The sequence below is a fragment of the Hypanus sabinus genome, chromosome 19 (assembly GCF_030144855.1).
Source record: "Hypanus sabinus isolate sHypSab1 chromosome 19, sHypSab1.hap1, whole genome shotgun sequence".
In the NCBI taxonomy this organism is placed as follows: Eukaryota; Metazoa; Chordata; class Chondrichthyes; order Myliobatiformes; family Dasyatidae; genus Hypanus; species Hypanus sabinus.
Window position 1 is genome coordinate 46,161,926 of NC_082724.1, and position 23,566 is coordinate 46,185,491.

The window sequence follows — 23,566 nt, forward strand, 5'->3', positions numbered from 1 at the left end:
ATGTTTTCATCGTTCAGTGAAATAGTCCTTTTATTTTTCAGGTTGACAGCTGGCTGACGTTATTTTTGGTTTGCTGCTGGCGGCAAATTTAAGTTTGGCGTTTTTCATAAATACAAGAAGGACTCAAATAGACGTTGAGTATTTTACTTAAAAGTAACCTTCAACCCAACGTCTTTTTTTCGGAGTTCAAAATGTTTTTGTTGCATGCAGAAATGTAATTCCGTTTTCTCTGCAGGAGTTCATCAATTTCATAAATGCAACACATTATAGTTTGTTTATACATAGCATTAAGGCAAAACAAAACGTTGTATGCAGTGTTATTTCATTTTAAATGTCAAACGGGTTTTGCGGCTCCCAGTGTTTTCTTTTCTGTGGGAAACGGGTCCAAGTGGCTCTTTCAGTGGTAAAGGTTGCTGACCCCTGCCATAGATACTACCTGACCTGCTGAGTTCCACCAGCATTTTGTGTGTGTTGCATTGTTTTAACTAGTTTCAATTTATAAATACAAAAAGCAGCAAAATAATGCTGACTTCACTAACAACCAGACGGAAGGGTATCAAGCATGCAAGGTTTGAAATGAAGAATTGTGAAGTGCTTACTTGAGAAGAGTACACGATTGGTGATTTGCTCAACATCGCTTCCAACAATGCTGGAGTTGGGAGCTGATTAGCAGTGTACTCAAAACCAGCCTCCACTGTACACCTAAAAAACAAAGTACTTTGGGTTTTATTCTCAACATTTTGAGTTAAAAGCTGCCTGCCCATTTAAAACCAATGATTCAACATTGTTGCACTAACTCTTCAGGATACCATTGTCTAACCATTCTAATTCTCACATCATTGACTTCAAATTATTAGGAGTGGAATGATACACACTAGAAAGAAATGTGTCCATTTCATCTTAACTCCATGATGGACAGTTATTACCTACTTAAAGGCTTATTACCAATGTGATTTAGGCATATTTCAGGCTACATCCACACTAGACCAGATAATTATGAACACGCCGGTTTCGCGTAAAAACAATAGGCGTCCACACTGTGTTTTTATAAATATTTCTGTCCACATTGAAAGAAATATTTTGGCAAATTTCCTCCTACTGCGCATGTGCAGGATACATCTACCGAAAACAAGCCACATGTTTGGTGTCGAATCTTGCTGTGAAAGTGCGTGTTTATGCAGTTACAGACTAGAAAAACTTAAATGACGGACAGCTGTTGGCTCTCGTGCAGGAGAACTTAAAAGTAAAACAAAATACTGGAGCGTATGGAGGCAACCGACAGGGAGTTCACGGACAGTATGACCTGGCTGACGACGAACATTAAAAAACTGACTAACTCTGTTGCATTAATAAAGCCCCTTGTTAAATGTATAAAAGATGTCTGCATCAGTATTATCTTGTATTTCCATACAATGTTACATTAGGCTGTTACACATCTATTGTCAGAGAAGTACTTGCATAAGTAGGTAAAACCACCTTCATACGAGCAAGGACAGAAAACAGGGCAAAGTGATTATACTTATTTATTCAGCAAGTTATGGGTCAAAGTATTTGGTGAGTATATTTCTAACTCTTTTGGCTCAGTCTCGTTGCCATCTGTTCTGAAATTGCTAGGTTGTGTTCAAGAAAACAATGAAATGGCGTGCAGCCGTCACCATTTGTTCCGGCAGGTCATGACAGGGTTTCTAGAAATCTCCGGTTATCCTGTCCACACTGCTCCGGCCAAGCGGCGTTTTCAAAATTACACATGTCAGAGAGCATTTCTGAAAATATCCAGTTTCAGGGGACGATAACGCCGTTTTAGTGTGGATGGAGGGTAAAAACGAAGAGAAAAAGCTTCTGTTACGGATTTATCTGGTGTAGTGTGGTGTAGCTTCAGACTTAGATAGAATGAGTAGTTCTCTGTCAACCAGTTTTGTAACCCCAATTAAAAATTAATAAAGCAAGAACAACTAATGCTACAAATCACAAAATAACTTAAATAACATATAGGAGGGCTTTGAAATGTGGTCTGAAATGTGTCTCTGTAGCCAAAGCCAATTTATCTTTCAACCCTGCTTGATTTGTTACACCACAAATCTCTTCATCATACAAAAGAGATAACTCATATACACTGAAAATGAAAAGTAATTAACTATATTTAGCAAAGTTAACCCAGTACTGATTGATATACTATGGTAACATCCAATTCACATCTCTGGTCTATCTACAAATTCCTGATCATAGCAGATAAATGAAGTGCAAGGCCTTATGTCACAAACAGCAAACCTTAACCCAGAACTACTTCCATAAAACAAGCCTCAACACTGATTAGTCATCAAACTGTCAGAAATTGAGTATTTTGTGAATATTTAGAATATTCATAAACATTGAAAAACATTCAAAATCTTAAAACAGACTCTCTCAACCAGGGTTCTGCGAGACAGCATGATTAAAAAAAAACATTGTTTCTGAATAATGTGCAATGCTAGCGCTCGCAGTGGTGGGCAGTGACCGAGGTTGAGTTCATTCTCAGATTTTGACGTGAGATAAGGGAGGCAGTTGATAATTGGTCAGTGCTGTATTGCATGGAAGGAAAGATGGTAGACTGATGAGGAACGTGGAGCATTTCTGAACATTGAATAATGGACTTACTCAACTTGGGCTGTGACATCAGCCTTTCCCTCCTAAATTACTTCCCCAACTTCCCCTTATGCACCCCTTACTGACATACGAGAGCAAACAATTACTGGTGTAGTAGAAAATTGGAGGAAAATATTCATTCTAAAGAAGGAATTATTTTTTTTTTTTAAACACACACCACAACTCAGCTGCTGGCCTGCTGCATTGCTGTTGTAAATGTTACAAAAGGTGGATGGTGTAGGTTAGAAGTGAAATGTATTGTAATTTTTTTGTATTTTCTACAGTTTTCTCATTTAGTTATTTATTATGCTATTCTTTTTCAAATTTTGTTAACCCCTGCAGAAGCTAGCCTATTTAGTAGACATTCTTCAACATATGAACCAGTTGAACAAGTCTCTCCAAGGCCCTGGAGAAAATGTTTTGACTTCAAGTGATAAAATTCTTGGATTTAAAAGCAAACTGAATTTTTGGAAAAATCATGTTGCAAAAGGAAATCTTGAAATCTTTCCACTGCTGCTTGCACAGAAATTTATTATGTTTGCTTTATGAGTTTTTAAAATTTATTAAAGGGAAAGAAAGATATTAATTTCAAGAAAGGTATGCTAAACTAACTACCTGCTTTTTATTCGAGAAAGGTTGGCTAAAATTTCATTCTCTACTCAAAAGAACAGTGACAATTATTTTTGGATTATTATATCTATAACGTACTGACTACATTATCACATTGCGAATTGTAGATATAATATTTTTCTACACAGCGGTTCCCTGAGACCTGAAAATTATTTCAAGAGTTCCTCAAAGGAAAAACATTTGAGAAAGGTTGCCTTAAAAATGTAAAGAAACTAAGACTTGAAAACATTTAATCGACTCAAACCAAAATGTATTAATCACTGAGACTCATGACCGCACTTCATGGATATTTCTTTCCACTGAAGTGAATGGTGTCACTCAACCTGCAGCAGTATTATGCCTATTTCTCAGTATAACTTCTGGGAAACTGCAGGAGATCAGTGCTGCGATGCTGGATTTCAAGTGCTACACAGTTCAACTGACACTGCTCAGACTTTCTTCAGAAGAGTGGGACTTCTTTTTAATTTATAGTCCTACAAATCTGCCTAAATAACTAAAAGCACTATGAAGGTGTAAAGACTTTTAACAAAAACACTAGGTTAACATGAAAAATATATTATTCTTCCCTCACCCTCAAGCAGTACCTACCAGTCTGGAATATCTGTCGTTCCTAGCATGGAAGCAATGTTAGTGACAGGATTCCTAGCCACACAGGCCTTATAGAATTCAGGGTACTGCCCAACCAGGTGGCTAGCAAGAAAACCTCCATGTGAGCCACCCATGACGAAAACCTTTGAGGTATCAGCAAACTTTTCCTTCAGTACAAATTCTGCTGCAAACTGAAATAAAGTAAGCATTTAACTTTCACTTGAAATGATATAACAATGCTTGAAATCTATCCACAATTATAATTTTGTTACACGAGCAATAAAACAGATATGGTATCAAATAGGTGAAATCTCGCTCAGAAATAAAATCACACCCATGGCTACCACGCATAAGCAGCTGAAGAGAAAGACAAAACATAGGCTACCAAAATCCTAAGACAGCTGCTTTGATTCATGCACTGGGCCCAAAACTAACAGCTTTTGACAATATATTCATTAAGTAGCATGGTAGTTAAGCCAACCTAGTGGTAAAAGAATATTCGTATTTCCAAAAAGTAACTGATGAGGTATCACATCAAAATATTGCTCCAAAAAATAAGGACCAATGCTTCTATTTGAACATGGACAGAAGAAATGTTAAAGAGTCAGAAAGAGGGAGTTCCTAGACTGGCAAACCAATAGTAGCACATTTATCAACATAGGGCCTATGCTGTTCACAATTAACATAAATAATGTGGATGAAAAAAATCCAATATAGTGAAATATAATGATACAAAGTTAGTTAGTAAAGTGAGCTGTGTGTAAAACACAGAGTCTTCCGAGGTGCAGACACGTTAAGTCAGTGGGCAAGAAGGTGGTCAGTGGAATACAATGTGGTAAAATACAAGGTTGTGCATCCTGACAGAATGTTCTACTAAATGGTGAGAAACCAGTAACTGTTTAATTATAGTGATTGGGGTGTGGTGGTTGAGGAAAGGCAGAAACTGAAGATTCAGGCACAATTATTTAGGAGGTAAATGATAGTTTGACTTTTATTTCAAGGCACTGGGGAAAATTGAGGATGTGAGGTAACTAGATTTGGAGTCAGCACAAACTATATTTACCAGACATTCTTGGAATGAGATGATTACTTAATAAAGATGAATGCAAAAACTGCTGCAGTTTAAGAATGAGAGACATTCTTACTGACAGGATTCTGAAAGCGATTGGCAGTGCAGATATTGAGAAGATGCTTCCTCTAGTTGGAAACTCTAAAACCAGAGGACATAATCCTGCTTCTGCTTCTTAGCTTATGTTATATTCAGTGTTTACAGAATTCTTAAGAAAGCAACGAAAACATTATGAGTTTCTCTCTTTAATTTCTTGAAGATTTCAGATATACTTCTGCTGTATTATGAATTAAGCAATGCCATTCACTAAAATTACAATTTTTCATCATAAAATGTAATGTGAAGAATCAATTCAAACATGATAGATGATTGCAAATTAGAAAAGTCATTCAATCCAAATTTAATCATTCATCCAGAAATACCAGCTTTGATAAATGACATTGGTTCCTAAATGATCCCATTTTCCTCAACTCCTCTGTAGTTCAATACAAATAACAACTACTTAGTCACAATATCAAGATATCATCCTAAATTTGGTGTTTACTAACCTAAACATGAATCCCCTTGACACATATTTGAAAATTTTATTTTCCAGGTTTCTTTTCCTTTTTCTGTACTCATTACTACTTTATGCCAGCAGGTCTATTTGCTTCTCAAGTCAAATTTCTAATATCAGGAAACAAACGAACAACTCACCCCCTGATTCTTATGGAATGCGTGTTCTCTGTTCCATCTCAATAATCATAACCAGTTTCAGAACCATTAATAGATTCAGTAAACTTTCACTTAATTTGTACTCAACTTTGATTATCGAAATGAGTATTTTTTTAGGCTTGCTCATTGCTGTGCTGATTGGACATCCCAACTGAACATCTCTAATAGTGGCAATTCATCTACAAAGAAAGCATTTGTCTGTGTAGTTTATAATAGCAATGCCTGCTCTTATCCTTGTCTGATTGCAACAGACAAGTTTCTGATATATAATTGGGAATGAGAACTTGCAATGATTCACATTCTTTTAACCAAAGAATATTGACATAAATTATGATATTTAATCTTCAACTGAATTAAAATAAACAGAAAAAGATGAAACCAAGAAATAACTCTGGTCTGCAGTGCAGACATGCTGTAACACAAGGCTATTCTTTTATTTGCTTTTTCAAAGTTTAAGTGTAATTCATCAAAGCAATATTTGCTAAGTTCACACACAATAAATTCAACATGGATTCTATGAAAATCTTAAACCAGACCAAATTAATGTTTGACGAGAAAGTTCACTTGTTAAAAATATCTTTTATATTGCTCTGGAACAAACATAAAAGAAATAAATTTGTACATCTGCACTGTTGAATAATCAGTTACAGGAATTTTGATGACGAACTGAGTATGTTTTATCATGCTGAGAATGTTTGAATATTTAATGATTTTGACGTATGGCTCATTTAACCTCGCAGGATGTTTATTTCATTTTTATTTTGTTCATGCAATTAGTAGTTCCAGTTTGGAAATTGAAAACAACAGCAACTTTTTGAACATGTAATCAATTCAGATTTTTATAGCATTAAGGAATTGTCAACCCACAACAATTTTCTTCTGTCTTCAAAATTCACTTTCTATTTTTTTAATCACCTACTGGGGTTCCCAACCTTTTTATGCCATAGACCCTAGATTGGGAACCCCTGAAACTCCACAGGTCACTAAAACAAACCATTTAGCCCCCAGTAGATATCAACAATTCCATGTCCTCAACTATCAGCATCAGTTTACCACCATCTTTTATTTGTATTCTCATACTGATACAAAATTGAAAACACCTTTTTGTAACCCTTCAGTATATAGTCCCACATAATACTTTCATGAAGGCTTTCGTGGTCTCTTGTGACCTCAAGGCACTTTCAGCTGAAGTATGTGTTCAGCAAGATGGCACTGGCAACCAACGGTGACATTTTGCAGACAGTTCACAAAACTACTAGATACTCCAGAAGATATACTTCTTCTGAACTGCGATCACCGCAGTCTTCAGCCTGTAATTTCCTTTCTAAGGATGTACTTTTGAACAGACTAAATGATTTGGCGCTTTTACAGTCTCCTGTGGATTCAGCATACTAGACTCTCTAAAGTGCAGGTAAGGCCCGGCAGCCATCACTGGGGCTGGACAAAGCAATCGAGGCCTGATAGTGGAAGATGAACAAATGGTTGGCACCATAACTTCGCACTCATTGAAATGTTGAGCAAGATTAAGATCATAACAGATGAAGGTGAAAAATGAACAAAGTTTTGAAAAGTTTCCCTATCTTCTCGTTACTACTGTTGGGTGGGAAGTGCAGGAATCTTGGGTCAGGTTCAGGAGCAGTTGTTGCCCTGCAACCATCAGGCTTCTGCACAGGCTTTACTCGCTTCCAGTGTTGAATGGACTCTGCAACTGAGGACTTTCTTTTGGGGACTCTGCAGTTCATGTTCCATGTGTTTTTGTTTACTTCCTTTTACTATTTGTGTGATTTATTCTCTTTGGCAAATTGAATATGTGGCGGTCTTGTGTGTGTTTCTTTGTTTTGTAAATACCTGCAAGAAGATGAATCTCAAGATTGTATGTGAGATACATACTTTGATAATAAATTTTAACTTTGAACTTTGGATTCTGTAGTACAGTTTATTATATAAACTAATCTGATTCACAAAGTTCAAAGGTCAAAGTGAATTTATTACCAAAGTATGTATACATGACCATATACTACCTTGAGGTTTATTTTCTTACAGGCATTCACAGGAAAACAAAGAAATATAATAGTATCAATGAAAAACTATACATAAAGACTGATAATTTTCGAGAGAAAAATGGTGTTGAATGCTTACTTGTAGTCAATGAAGAGCATCCTGATGTAAGAATCTTCATTATTCAAATGTTTCAGAGCTGAGTGAAGAGCCAATCAAATGGCATCTACTGTTGTCCTGTTTTGAGGGTAGGCAAATTGAAGTGGATCCATGTCATTCTTCAAGCAGGAATTGATGCGACTCATGACCTACCTTTCAATCAATTGCATCAGAGTGGATGTAAGTGATACTGGATGTGAGTGATTGAGGGAGGTTTGCATGTTCTTCTTAGGTATGGGTACAAATGAAGCCAGCTTGAAGCAAGTGGGTACCTCAGACTGCCAACATGAGAGGTTAAAGATTTCAGTAAACTCTCAAGCCAGTTGCTGAGCACAGCTCTTCAGTATGTGGCCAGATACACTGTCTGTGCCCGATCCTTTCTGTGGGGTTACGTTCCTGATGGTGATTCTCCCTTCAGCCTCAGACTGAAATCACAGGTTCATCAGAGACTGTGGGAGTTCATGATGGTGCCTCCATTTCTGTCAGACAAAGCAAGCATAAGAGCCATTGAACTCATCTGGGAGCGAAACTTTGTTGTCATTTATGTTGCCTGGTTTTGCTACTGAGCTTCCTTCAGCTCTTGAGCATCCTTCAATTCAACAGTCGTGCCCTTAAGTCCTCTATCTTGTTCTCCAGTGACTGTACATTTGCCAGTAATATGCTAGGGTATAGAGGTCACATGCCCTGCCACTTCAGTCTGGCTTGAAGTCCTCCTTGGTGCCCTCTCTTCCAGCGATGGCAGACATTTGTCCACTTCCAGGTGCTGTATCTGCATTCCTGAGAGTCAAGTTTGCCAAGTCCTTCAGGAGGTTAGAAAATTGCTAGTGCATTTAAATGATTCAAAAGTGTGTGTTCTTAAAGGGAAATTACAGGCTGCCGATTGCAGCAATAAGAGTTCAGAAGATGAATATCTAGTAGTTCTGTGAGCTACCCGCAAAACGTCTCCCTATATCGCCAGCACCCTCTTGACAAATAATTGAATCACCAAGGGATAGTAGGAGTGAATGCTAGGAGTGTATCCTTTAATGTCTTGGTGATCGAATTATTTATCTACAGGCTTCTTACATGCTGTGAAAAGTTTTCCAAATCATGTGGAATGTCAGGATAAAACTAAATGCTAAATTTCATATCAATTGAAACCTACATCCATTGAAACCCATTATATCACCAGTTTAGACCCTACAATTTGTTTACAGTGCTTAAGTAATGAAATCCAACAAGTGCCTTGAATTTATAGGTACTTAGAACTCACATCTGCAAATAACTTCCAGCATGTAATTCATTTTTATTTATTAATTCTCTCTACTAGCATTTCCACTTGATCTTGGTATAAACATCGAAACAAAGGTCTGATGTTAAACAGCTGGTTGTGGACTACAGGAGTAATGGAGAGAAGCTAACCTCTATTGACATCAATGGATCTGGGGCTGAGAGGGTGAACAGCTTTAAGTTCCTTGGCGTACACATCAAGGATCTCACGTGTTCTATACACATCGTCTGTGCGTTGAAAAAGACACAACAGTGCCTCTTTCACCTCAGATGATTGAAGAAGCTTGGTATAGGCCCTCAAATCCTAAGAACTTTCTACAGGGGCACAAATGAGAGAGAGCATCCTGACTGGCTGCATCACTGCCTGCTATGGAAACTGCACTTCCCTCAATCGCAGGACTCTGCAGAGAGTGGTGCGGACAGCCCAGCACATCTGTAGATGTGAACTTCCCACTATCCAGGACATTTACAAAGACAGGTATGTAAAAAGGGCCTGAAGGATCATTGGGTAAGGCCAGGACCAACAGGGTTCAGGACAGCTTCTTGTACCAGGCCATCACACTGATTAATTCACAGAGATACAATTGTATTTGCATGTTATACTGACTATCCTGTTGTACATACTATTTATTACAAATTACTATAAATTGCACATTACACACTTAGACAGAGACATAAAGATTTTTACTCCTCATGTATGTGAAGGATGTAAATAATAAAGTCAATTCAATTCAATTAGATCCATATTCTTCATTGGGCTGGATAATGTTTCAATACATTTTTGTGAAATATACTCTATCTTCTAAATATAAATTACCCTAACTGAACAGTTCTTTACCTGCACATCTTTCACATCTTGGCTTCCTACATTCCCAGGCAGAGAGAAGATACTATCCTGTCCAAAGCCAGTGGACCCTCTGTAGTTTACTGTAGAATCAAAGAATTACAGCTACATTATTTTGAACAGAGTCAAAATGCAAATACTGCAAATTTGATGTCCAACAATAAAACCTTCTGTTACATGCTTTTCATGAAGCCAAATATCTCAAGATACTTCGTAATAATTCTTCAAACAATTTTGACATTATTGTATAAAAGGACATGACAAAATGTTGGTTCGACATAAGCTTAAACAAGGAATATAGGGAGGTAGAAAAGTGTAGATTTGGAGAATGTTGGAAGAACAGTTGCCATTGGTACAGCAATGATCTAGAAGTCAGAACTGATAAGAGTACAGATATCCCAGGACCGTATGACCAAATAAGATAACAGAAATGGTGAAGAATGCAGATACACTGGGATTTAACATAAATGGGTGACAATTTTAAAAAGTGGAGGCTGCTTAACAGGTCAACTAGACTGGGGAGCTGAGGAATTGGACTCAAACAGAATGGGTGATTTCGAGTACGCAGGAAATAAAGTGAAGGAGCTTAGGCACTAAAGTATTGAAATGGTCACATGGACATAATCAAAAGACAGTAGTAAGGCTTTCAATAACAGATGAAATGAAGCAAAGTGGAGATTGCAATGGAGACAGGTACTCTTAGTAATGATGCAGATATTTGCTCCTACGTTAATCACTGTGTCAACACTGATAATAGTTTTGAAAAGACTCACTCAGTTTCAGATGGCAGAAAGGGTTTAGAGACAACAACGATAATGACTATCATCTTCAACACTGTCATTTGAAGGAAATAAAGAAAAATGAACTCTCTTCCTGAATAAAAACACAAAATGCTGGAGGCCAGGCAACATCTATGGAAAAGAGTAAATAGCTCTAGCTGAGACTGAACATCAAAAGTAAAAGTAGAAAAAAATTGGAAATGTGTTTAGCAAATCCATCAGAATCTAAAAAAAGTGGAATTAATAATTTAGTCACCAACTAAAGCAAATATCCACTTTTTTAGTTTCTGATAGAATTACTACATATTTCCAAAATCTTTCTGCTTTTACTTTTGACATTCTGGGAATCAGTCACCGATAGTAATTCATACTATAATCTTAATATGCATCCTAATACACTGAATCATAAAAGAAGATGTTTCCAAAGGCGTAATCCCACACCTGAAAATTACATTCCTATAAACCAAGATGTGGACTGCTTATAATAAAGAAAATCGTTGATTTTTAACTATGTACCTTACATGAACTATTTGTCCTGCATTTTACAGCACACCACTAGGTCCAGGAACAGTTATTACCTTTCAACTAGCAAGCTCTTGAACAGAGGGGATGACTTTATTCAACTTCACTCACCTCAACACTGAAATGCTCCCACAGCCTAAGGGCTCCCTTTTAAGAAGTCTTCATCTCATGTTCTCTATATATATTGCTTATTTATTATATTTTTTGTTTCTTTGTATTTACAGTGAATCCCCACAAGAAAATGAATCTCAGAGTATGTGGTATATGGTGACAAAATTTATTTTGATAATAAATTTACTTTGAAATTAAACTCACTATGTGTGCTACACCACAATACACTATAATCCCAGAAGTCAAGTGATCTGATATTAACAGTTATTTACTATTCTCTCTGAGGTAGTGTGAGGAAGGCAGTTCATATACCTTTGAGAAAATGCCTTCTTTAGACCATGTACCATCCAAGGATCTCCAACTTAAAATGAAACAATTGGTTTACACAGTATATTGTCATTTGAATTGAACTCAGCATTTGTAAGAGGACAGTGGCTACTTACTTAGTAAAACTGCGAATCCCAGTCTGCAAAGAGTGACAGGGTATAACATCCATTCCGCTGAGAAAACTGAATGCGGTCCACCTATACATCGAAGAGTGATTAAAATTTTAATCCATCGTTTTGACTAACAATAATACATTACTAAATTTGCTGTCAATCCTGAGCTGTATGCATGGTTTTACTTGGATAGAGGAGGTAGGATGGTTGGGAATGTTCAAGATGGGGCCAGACTACATAGGCTTTATTCAGTGTACCTCCATACATAAAAGAGTACTGATCTGGATTTACTAGAAAAAAAAGTTCCTCAACATCCAATCAAACTTTACAAAACAATGAAACAGACATTACATTCTTTAGATGCATCCTCTGTAAATGTTTAAACCAGCTTACTCTCTGCAAAATTTTCCAGTTTCTTTGCATCAGTTTAAACTTACTATCTCCAAACAGAATAGTCATCCCTTTACCACTGGAAATCAACTTGGAAACAGAGTGCACTTCTAGATTGCTAGCTATTGGACACTATTGTCTAAGTACTTATTGCTGTGAGAGATGGGACATTACAGAAAAGTCCATAATGGCTGTTCATTACAGGTCTATTTTAGGATTCCAATCTAATTCAATCTCCACGTTTATTTAAAATAAATTCAATTATACAGAAAAATCTAATATCTTGTCAATACAGTACAGTGGCAAGATAATACTGAGGACAGGAATTTATTAATAAAATTAATTTCACTGGGCTTTAGAGTGTATGGTTGACCTGTGCAAGCACAGATTCATTTGTAAGCCTTCAACAATGTGTCCACAATTATGTTAACTCACCATGTGGCCAAACAATAACTGGAGATGGAGAGCCTTCCTTTCTTTCATCGGGCAGCAAAAGGATGCCTTCAAAATCCATTGCAGCTGAGTGAAAAGGAAAGAAACAATTGAAATGGAAATTGCAACAGTACAGCAACAATACTGATTACCTCCTGCACATGTGATATATATAGGTCATGCTCCGTTCAGATCAGTCAAGTGCCTGAAACTTGAATTCTTCTGGCAATATCAAATTTCTGAATTAACTTGAAATTAAAGGCAAATATAAAAACAAGATACAAAGCCAAAATCTACCCATTTACATTCACTTTATTAGGTGCACCTGTACACTTGCTCGTTAATTCAAACATCTAATCAGTCAATCATGTAGCAGTAACTCAATGCATAAAAGCATGCAGACATTGTCAAGAGGCTCAGTTATTCAGATCAATAGCCGAAGCTATCAGACTCCTCAATACCCAAAGCCTGGACTGACACCTTGCCCTACTGTCCTGTTTATTATGTATTGTAATGCCGGTACTGTTTTTGTGCACTTTATGCAGTCCAGTGTAGGTCTGTAGTCTAGTATAGCTTTCTCTGTGCTTTTTTTTAAATTATGTAGTTCAGTCTAGTTTTTTGTACTGTGTCATGTAAACCATAGTCCTGAAAAAAGTTGTCTCATTTTTACTATGCACTGTACCAGCAGTCATGGTCGAAATGACAAAAAAAGTTGACTTGACTTGACTAAACATCAGAATGATGAAGAAATGTGATCTAAGTAACTTTAACTGTGGAACGATTGTTTGTGAGAGACAGGTGGTTTGAGTCTCTCACAAACCATTGATCTTCTGGGAATTTTATGCACAACAGTCTCTAGAGTTTACAAAGAATGGTGTGATAAACAAAAAAAAAACATCCAGTGAGTGATGGTTCTGTGGGTGAAAACGCCTTGTTAATGAGAGAGTTCAGAGAAGAATGGCCAGACTGGTTCAAGCTGACAGGAAGGCGAATTCAAAAAAACAAAAGCTACAGTGGTGTTCAGAATACCATCTGTGAATGCACAACTCATCGAACCTTCAAGTGGATGGGCTATAGCAATGGAAGATTATAACAGTCCTGACGAAGGGTCTCAGCCTGAAACATTGACTGTTCGTTCCACGGATGCTACCCAACCTGCTGAGTTCCTACAGTGTTTCGTGCATGAAGATTATGAGCATACACTCACAGTGTCCAATTTATTAGGTACAGGAGGCACCTAGTAAAGTGATCACTAAACACATACGTGATTTCCTACAGTCAAAATAAACCACTACTAATTCCAGACCCATTCAGTGTCTACCAAAATATATACAGTTGACAATGAAGAAAATTGATAATTCAACAGTCTACAGCTTTTGTTTCCCCAGTTCTGAACCAACAAAAATCAAAGATTTTGCATTAAGGCCAAGTCTGATTGTATGCAAACTCATTAGGATTCTTATGTACATCAATGCAAATAATAAGAGACCATTTAGTTTACTTTGCCTCTCATAGAACCAGAGTGAGTGAGTGAGTGAGGCCTCCATTGATCAGATTTGACCATGGATACTGTGTCCGAACTGACTAGATATGCAAGTCTGGGCAGTACAATATAGAGAGCAAGCTGTTGCCCATGTAGCAAGCTCCCTCCCCCTCTCTACACATCTGATTAACCCAAAGGAACGGCAGAGACCAATACAATTTGGTACCAGAAGTGTTGCAGGTGTTGTCAGTCAGCATTGAACTCAATGTAGGACTGTCTTAGGAACTCCAGCTCCAGACTTTTCCCTTGGGGTTTACTCCCAAAGCCTTCCCCATGTGTGGGTATACCATAAGGAAGCATAGGTTTGAGATCAGAGTTTTCCTTTTCCTAGGTGAGCTGCCAAACATGGTTGATGAGTCCCATCTGCCCGAAGCAACTGGATTTAAGGCACCAGTAAACCGCCTTTGCCTCTTCTTCTGTCAGTAGAAACAGTTCTGTTGGGTTTAGTAGCTATGCCACACATGAAGGCCAGGAACTGGACTTGGTTGTCAGAGGCTACTTGACTGATATAGCACTACAGTACAGAAATAGACATTTAGCCAACTAGTATATGCCAAATCATTAATCTGCCTAGTTCCATCAACCTGCTTCAAAAGAGCAACTATTATACCAGTACCCAAGAAGAGTGGTGTGAGCTGCCTCAATGACAATCATCCAGTAGAACTTTCATTTGTAGTGATAAAATGCTTTGAGAGGTTGGTCATGGTCAGAATCAACTCCTGGATCCACTGCAATTTGCCTATCACAACAACAGATCTACTGCAGACACAATCTCAATGGCTCTTTATGCAACCTTACATCACCTGGACAATACACACACCTATGCTGTTCATTGACTATAGCTCAGCATTTAACACCATCATTCCTACAGTCCTAATTGATAGGCTAAGTAACCTGGGCCTCTGTACCGCCTTCTGTAATTGGATATGCAACTTCCTAACCGAAAGACCACAATCTATGTGAATTGGTATTAATAATGCTTCCGTACTGACAATCAACACTGGCACACCTCAGGGGTGTGTGCTTAACCCACTGCTCTACTCTCTACATAACTATGACTGTGTGGCTAGGCATAGCTCAAATGTCATCTATAAATTTGTTGATGATACAACTATTGTTGGCAGAATCAGCAATAGTGGTGTCACAGCAACAACCATGCACTCAATGTCAGAAAGATCAAAGAGCTGACTGTGGACTTCAGGACGAGAGATCACAAACCAATCCTCATAGAGGGATCAGAGGTTGAGAGGGCGAGCAATCTCCTGGGACTCAAGATCTCTGAGGATCTAACTTAGTCCCAACATATCGATACAGCTATGAAGAAGGCAAGACAGTGGCTATAATTCATTAGGAGATTGAGAAGATTTAGTTTGTCACCTAAAACACTCGGAAACTTTTACAGATGTACCATGGAGAACATTCTGACAGCACCATTGTCTGGTATGGGGCACTGACTGCAATGGATCGAAAGAAGCTACCAAAAGTTGTAAAACTAGTCATCTCCATCTTGGGTACTCACCTCCGTAGAATCCAAGACATCTTCAAGGAGCTATGTCTCCGAAAGATGATATCCATCATTAAGGACCCCATCATACAGGACATGTTCCTCTTCTCGTTGTTATTGTTCAGTAAGAAGCCTGAAGGCCCACACTCAGCAATTCAGCAACAGCTTCTTCCCCTCTGCCACCCAGTTCTTAAATGGATATTGCACCCATAAACACTACCACACTTTTACTATTTCCATTTTTGCACTATTTAACTATTTTTTTAATTTTTAAAAATTTAACTAATACATATTTATTTACAGTAACTGAAACTGATTTTACTTAATTATTTTCCCCTATATTATCATGTATTATATTGTACTGCTGCCGCAAAGTTAACAAATTTCATTACATATGCCAGTGATATTAAATGCGATTCTGATTCCGTACCTCGACCATAGCCCTCTATAACCCTCCCATCCATGAACCTATCCAAATTTCTCTTAAGTGTTTAAATTGACCCCGCATCTAGCATTTGGCCTGGCAAATCATTCCTCACTGTCACAACCATCTGAGTGACGAAGATTCTTTTCATGTTCCTCTTAAACATTTCACCTTTCACCCATGACCTCTAGTTGTACTCTCACTCAATCTCAGTGGGAAAAGCCTACTTTGCATTTACCCTATCTCTACCCCTCATAATTTTATATACTAAATCTCTCCTCAATCCTCTATGTTCTAGGGAATAATGTCCTAACCTATTCAACGTTTTCCCTAGAATTCAGGTCCTCAAGCCCCAGCAATACCCTTGTAAATTTTCTCTGCGTTCTTTCAATCTTAATTACATTTTTCCTGTAAGTAGGTTTCCAATACTGGACACAATACTCCAAATTAGCTTCACCAACATCTTATATAATTTCAACATAACATCCTAACTCTTGTACTCAATACATTTGACTTCTGAAGGCCAACATGCTGAAAACTTTCTTTACGAACCTATTTAGCTGTAATGCCATTTTCAAGGAACTATGTATCTATATTCCCACACCACTCTGTTCTACTGCACTCCACACCGCTCTACCTACCTTAGTTGGTCCTATCAAAGTGCAACACCTAACATTTGTCTGCATTAAATTCCATCTGCCATTTATCAGCCCACTTTTCTAGCTAAAAGCTTTGATAATCTTCCTCGATGTCTTAATCTTGGTGTCATCTGTAAACTTGCTGATCCAGTCTATCACATCGTCATTCAGATTGTTGATATAGATTGCAAACAACAACAAACCCAGCACCAATCGCTGTGGCACACCCCTGGTCACAGGCCACCAGTCAGAAAGGCAACTACCTACAACTGCTCTCTGGCTACAGGAGGGGCAGGACTGGCAGCTTAATGTTCCAGGGTTCCGATGTTTCAGACGTGATAGAGGCAGAGGGATGAAGGGTGGGGGGGGGGGGGGGGGTGGCATTGCTAGTCAGGGAAAATGTTACAGCAGTGCTCAGGCAGGACAGATTAGAAGGCTTGTCTATCGAGGCCATATGGGTGGAGCTGAGAAACAGGAAAGTTATGACCACATTAATGGGGTTGTATTACAGACCACCCAATAGTCTGAGAGAATTGGAGGAGCAAGTGTCATACTTCCATGTGTCAATCCACACCCTCAGCTCGTCTGCCTTCCTCACAACACATCTCGCATTGAAATAGACACACCTCAGAAGATTATTACCACCACACACAACCCTTCTATGTCTGACTTTGCATGAACTTTTAACATAATTTATTTTCACCCCCACTCCACTATCTGCTCTGGCACTCTGGTTCCCATCCCCCTGAAAATCTAGTTTAAACCCTCCCCAATAGCACTAGGAAACCTCCCTGCAAGGATATTGGTGTCCCTGTAGTTCAGGTGTAACCCATCTCTCTTGTACAGGACTCACCTGCCCCAAAAGAGGTCCCAATGATCCAAAAAATCTGAAACTCTGCCCCCTACACCAGTTCCTCAGCCACGTGTTCATCCTCCAGAGCATCCTACACTTACCCTCACTGGCACGTGGCACAGGTAGCAATCCTGAGATTACTACCCTTGAGATCCTGCTTTTTAACTTCCTACCAAGCTCTCTATACTCATTCTTCAGGACCTCCTCACTCTTTCTTCCTACGTCATTGGTACCGATGTGTACCATGACATCTGGCTGATCACACTCCCATTTCAGAACGCTGTGCACGCAGTCAGAGACATCCCTGACCCTGGCACCCGGGAGGCAACAAACCATCCGGGAGTCTCTGTCACGACCACAGAACCTCCTGTCTGCACCTCTAACTATCAAGTCCCCTATCACTACCGCTCTCCTCTTCTTCCACCCTCCCTTCTGCACTGCAGAACCAGACTCAGTGCTAGAGATCCGGCTGCCGCAGCTTGTCCCAGGTAAGTCATCCCACCCAACAGTATCCAAATCGGTATACCTGTTGTTGAGGGGAATGGCCACAGGGGACGAATAATTAAAGTGACGAGTATATGAAAGCTTAGGGCAGTGATCACCAACCTTTTTAAGCCCAAGATCTTCTACTTCAACCTTAGTGAAAGGTAAGATCTACCTACTAAATCGTTGAGAAAAAACAGCTCAGATTGTACTTCCAACATGAGGCCTTTTATTTGAGCTAATTGTATTTGAATTACATAAAATGCTTTTGTCAAACTTCCAAATTAATTTAACCAAGAAAACACTGTAACTAGCATATCAAACAGGCCATAGCTGTCTTTCTTTAAGAATATTACAATACTTCATACTCTTAATTCTAAGTTTCATTATTTAATTTTATTTCAACATGAACAATAAATGAATAAAAATTGACTGTTGCACTCAGTGTGATGACTGGGGCTGAATACTTTCTGCTAGTTCTCTGAAAGTTGGCTCATAATTAGAGACAGCCAGTCTGAGATAGTCTGTGAGGTGTCTGTCAGTAAGATGGCTTCTGTACTTAGATTTAATAAATTTCATCTGTGAAAATGCAATTTCACAGATAAGTTGACCCGAAGTAGGCACTGACTCTTAGTGCACAGATGGTGAGATGAGGAAACTTCTCCCTGCTGACAAGCCCCCAAAAGTCATCGTCCCTTGATCTTGCTTAAGTTCGATGTCATTTTGCAAATCAATTATTTCCATTTCAATACTTGCTGGAATTTGACTGCTATCTGTTCTATATCGGCAGAAATGGGTTTGAAATAAATGCAGCAATATCTTTCATGACATTTAACTCCCCAAAACGCCGATCGAACTCTATTTCCAGTTTGTCTAGGTAAGCACAGTACTGCTCAGGGTGAAAAGCATTTATTTCCTTGATAGCCTGTAACATTTTCTCCAAGTTGGGAAAGTGTGTCAGCCTCCCGTTCTTTAAATTTGAAATCCAAACATCGAGCTTGGCCTTAAACGCATTTACTGCGCTTATCATGAGGGGCAGGTGTCGCATCTTTTCCCATGAGCTCACTGTTAAGTGCGTTTAAATTGCCAAACAGATCAGCTAAGGTTTTCATGTCTTCGTCACCCTCTTTTATCCAGTATCACCTCAATTTGAGCTATTCTGACATCTTTGATATCTATCCTATCATATGGAATCTTATTTTCCTTCCTCCTCCCCACTCAACCTAGTCTTCAACTTGAAAGTACTTTTGAATTTCTAACTTATAACTTTCCATGTTTGGAAGACAGAACTTGAAATGTTAACTGTGTTTCACTCTGCAAATGCTCTTTCAAATACTCAATGGCAAACAATTTGTCTTATTTCTGGCTTCCAAAATCAACATCTGTTTTCTTATTAAATTCTCTAATCCAGTTTCAGACTTACTGGAATCAATTTAAAAACATAGATTGGAATTGTTATCATTTGAATGTTCCTGCAACTCAATGTATAACTTTACATGTTTTAATTAGGCCATCTATTGCAACTGCAACTCAAAAGTATAGAGGGAAAATGATTAACAAAAAAAAAGCAGTCAACAAGAAACATAAAATTAGATTGAAAAGTATTCAATAATGAAATTGAGAAAAAAAAGTGTTGGAACACAGAGCTCCATACGGTTATATTTTGTCTTCCTACTTACGGAATTTAGGATTCGCTTGTTCAACTGGAGGAGTAAATGTCAGAATTTTCCAATCTATGCCTAGCAATGGTTCTGCTTCATCAAGCGCCACCCAAATAACACTTTGTTCTTTGCCTGTGGCAGGCAGAAAACCCACTTTCTATGGGAATGAAAACAACATTTTGTAAATAACAAAGTTCCATGTTGATTCAATTAAAAAAAAACAGTACCCCTCAAAAGTTGTGCAATTAATAAAGTAGTAATTATCTCTGATGATTCAGAATAATGAATGCAAACTCTTTATCCACTGGAAGTGGGAGAATTGGGAGAGAAGTTAAGGATGGTAAGATTACCATCAGTTATATCAGAATTTCTGAAGAAAAGTCTGCCATTCTGCAACATTGACTACATTTAAGAGCATTATATAAAAGATCATGACTATACATGTCCTTGCTTGAATAAACGCAATATATAACTTGGCTATATGGATGGGAATAAGTTGGGTTTCTTTTCTTTTAAAAAGGCAAGAGAAATTTAAAGAAAATTTACTAAACATTAAAGCAAAGGCACAGAAAATGTTATCAAATTTGAGGAATTAGAATATTAAAGGCCATTAATCAATTGATGAATTAATTAAGCCCAAATAGTTACCAAGATTACAATATGAAATGTTACTAGGTATGGAAGTGCAGAGTTTGCTGTCCTAGGGAATAGTTGAAGTGAACAGTGTAGATGCATTAAATAGGAAGCTAGAAAAGCACATGGGAGAGGAAATGCAGGATTAAGCTGAGAGTGAGACTAACATCATCACCTTGGTAACCAGAAATGTCACAGGAAGGGAGAACAGTTGTCGCTAACTGAATAAATTAAAGGTCACATTGGATTAAAAAATAACTCCCAACATTACTAAAAAAGTCATCCTGATGAATGGTGGAGCTTATAGAATAATGCAAAGTTGATAAAAAATGATGAAATTGATATAGAATATACTAGCAAGAAATATAATAAGTGCATAGAAGTTACTAGAGATATGTAAAAAGATAAGATTCCCACAGGCAGAGAAAGGATAAACTAGAATGGTGAATAAAGAATTAGCAGAAGTGTTTACTGTGTTTACTCTCTCTTACAAAGAAACATGAAGAACAATCAAAATATTGCCAGGATCCAGGGATCTAATAAGGAACATAATTACAAGAACTAAGGGAATTATAAGGCGATAAATTTCATGGAACTTAAGATCTACATCCAAGAGATTTAAGAGAGATGGCTGTGCATTGATTAATTTGCATTTTCAGAATTCTCCAGGATTCTAGATTAGCTCTCATACATTGGGAATAAATGCATAGCTGCTACTTAAGGAAATGAGGGAGAGAGAAAATAGATTCTAACAGACCAGACTGACATCAGTAAAATGGACATTACACCAGGGCACTTGGAAAATCATTAATATGAAATGGCACAGTCAACATGATTTTACAACATTGTTTGAAAGGATCAACTTGAATTTAGCTATGGTATAACAGTAAGAGTAATTAGACTGAAAGAAGTGGATACTTCTCAGAAGACAGGTTGTTACACTGAGTTATGGCTCAAGCAACTGGCAGTCAGATCATAAAATGAGGAATTAAGAATCTTTAACAGACAGAAAGCAGAGTGAGAATGAGAGTGATTATGATTTAGGAAAATGCTGATGTCACTGTACACGTATTACAAAATTAACATAGCAAAACTTAGTAAGGCAAATATTATTTGCTTATTGTGAATGGATTACATTCTGAGTAAAACAGTCTTGCTGCAAATATGCATACCCCTGGTGAATCTTTGCCTGATTTACTATGTAGATCTTTTGTTTCCTTAGCTAAATTAAGATATGCCTACCTTAAAAGGGACTGCAGATAAGATTCTTGGGATAAGAGATTAAGACATTAAATATCTTTGCTTTTCTATATTATACAATGAGATATAATTTCATTGAAAGAACTTTATACGGTTATAGAACTTGAACTAAAGCTTCCATTGTTACAGTAAATGATCAGTCATTTAGGAATATAGACAAATGTTTTTCAAGCACATTTCACATTCTAATCTTAAAGGATTTTAGATTCACATTTGTTATTTAAAAATTAATTACACAGATTTTTGGCACCTGAGTATCAAGGGATACAGGAATAATGGGTGGGTGTCAGGAAGAAAACTAGCTGATTCAGAAGTTCAGACATAATGTTACTGAATGGCAGAGGAGGCTTCAGAGTTCATATAACTTACATTGACTTATCATTCAAAGAAGAGTTTCAAGTAGAGCATGAACATGGTCCATGGTTAGGAACAAACTCTCAATTTCGGTATTGCATCTTTAAAAAAGTTACAATCATTCCACTCAGCATATATCTGGATGAATGAAATAACCTAACGTAATGGCAGACATGGCCACACTTCCAACAGTAATATCAACCTTGAATAAGATCATTATAAACAATTGTAGAGTGTGAAATATTAACTCAACTGCAAAAGAAGAAACCACTTCAACAGTATGATGTGATAATTAATCACAAGGTAAGATTGTTGCTTTACTTATTCTCTAACATATATTATTCTCTATAACATTTTGGAACAAGAAGTGAGGAATGAAGCATCAAAGATCAAACAGATTAAATTTTGAGAGCTTCAGAGTTACAGAAGTGTTCATGTCATTTTCCGTATCTCTATGAACTATCCCCAACACACAATCAAACAAGATAAAGTAATGGGTTATCATTTACAGAAGGTTATGAAAGCAAGCTCAGCAAGAAAAACTCTTTTACCAAACTGGGTGGACAGTTAGGGGATGAGCATGTGACCACCATCAGATCCTGGTGAACTGTCAACAGCGTCCAGCTTCCACTGTCTGAACCTGCAATATAAAATACAGAAAATGTGACAAGCCTACCCCCTCACACACAGGCCAATGAACAGAAAATCTAGCAATTAAGCTTCAGCCAAAGTACAAATAACATGTAAAATAAATTTGAAGATAAACAACATAATGCTGCGAACACAGAAACTTACCACCAGTAAGTGATGTCACATTTCTTGTTGTAATATTTATTACGAGCAGTTCCTGAGAAAAATCCAAAATATTAGGATGTAGATGGATTGCAAAATAGGGCTTTAATCATTCTACTTCGAGTTTAAAACTATTCATTATGGCAAGAGTTTAAACACTAATCATGATAATTTTGAAAAATTAGCAAGTAGGGACTGAGGAAGTTGTTGCTTTCTTCATATGGTTGTAATAAGTAGGGGTATGGAAAAGATAACTGAAATGGACTGGATTCAAAGATATAAGGAGCAGTCAGATATATCTCTGTAAATATAACTGGAAAGATAGAAATTACCCTGAAGACAGAGCTTAGGAGGGTTAATGGCACCTAACGGGGACACTTATGCTTGCATCTTCAGAAACAGCTCTACTTCCATCTTTAAAATCTCTATTTTTTCCTTTTAGGATTCTTTTGAAAGTCCCTGACCTGGAGTTGCACGCTGACTATGGTTCTTTGCAGGAATGGGACCCGCTCTTGGGGTTCCATAACTGGCTGCTGTTCGGCATGCTAAAAGCTCGGCCTAAGAGTCCGGCTCGAATTTGGAAGCCTAGGATCTAGAGACTCTGGAGACTGGCAGATCGAAGGTCAGTGTCACAACAAAAGACCCATGTGTTGTTGGGGGAGTCGGGATATCTGTTGTGTGCCTGGAGACCCAGGATCTTTGTGATCTTCAGGCACAGAGCATGAAAAAAGCAACGTAACGGACTTTTAAAATCGTAAACCAGCGAGTTGTTTGTCATGTCTCCCCGCTCACTAGGAAAATGGAGACACCTCTTTCTCCCTGTGGAGAGAACCTGCGGTATGTCGAATACTGGG

The 23,566-nt window shown here is 37.8% G+C and overlaps 1 protein-coding gene across 3 annotated transcripts in view; it reads right to left on the reverse strand.

Moving 5' to 3' along the window:
* apeh (acylaminoacyl-peptide hydrolase) overlaps positions 1-23,566 on the reverse strand; it is an 81,765-nt gene that overhangs the window by 13,553 nt on the left and 44,646 nt on the right. For all 3 annotated transcript variants that reach the window (XM_059944361.1, XM_059944364.1, XM_059944363.1), the window contains exons 13-20: positions 22,716-22,767; positions 22,472-22,560; positions 19,692-19,830; positions 12,571-12,654; positions 11,749-11,829; positions 9,888-9,976; positions 3,841-4,031; positions 600-702 (exon numbers count right to left, since the gene is read on the reverse strand). In XM_059944361.1, coding sequence (XP_059800344.1) covers positions 600-702; positions 3,841-4,031; positions 9,888-9,976; positions 11,749-11,829; positions 12,571-12,654; positions 19,692-19,830; positions 22,472-22,560; positions 22,716-22,767 — 828 coding nt within the window. The remainder of the gene's footprint in view (positions 1-599; positions 703-3,840; positions 4,032-9,887; positions 9,977-11,748; positions 11,830-12,570; positions 12,655-19,691; positions 19,831-22,471; positions 22,561-22,715; positions 22,768-23,566) is intronic.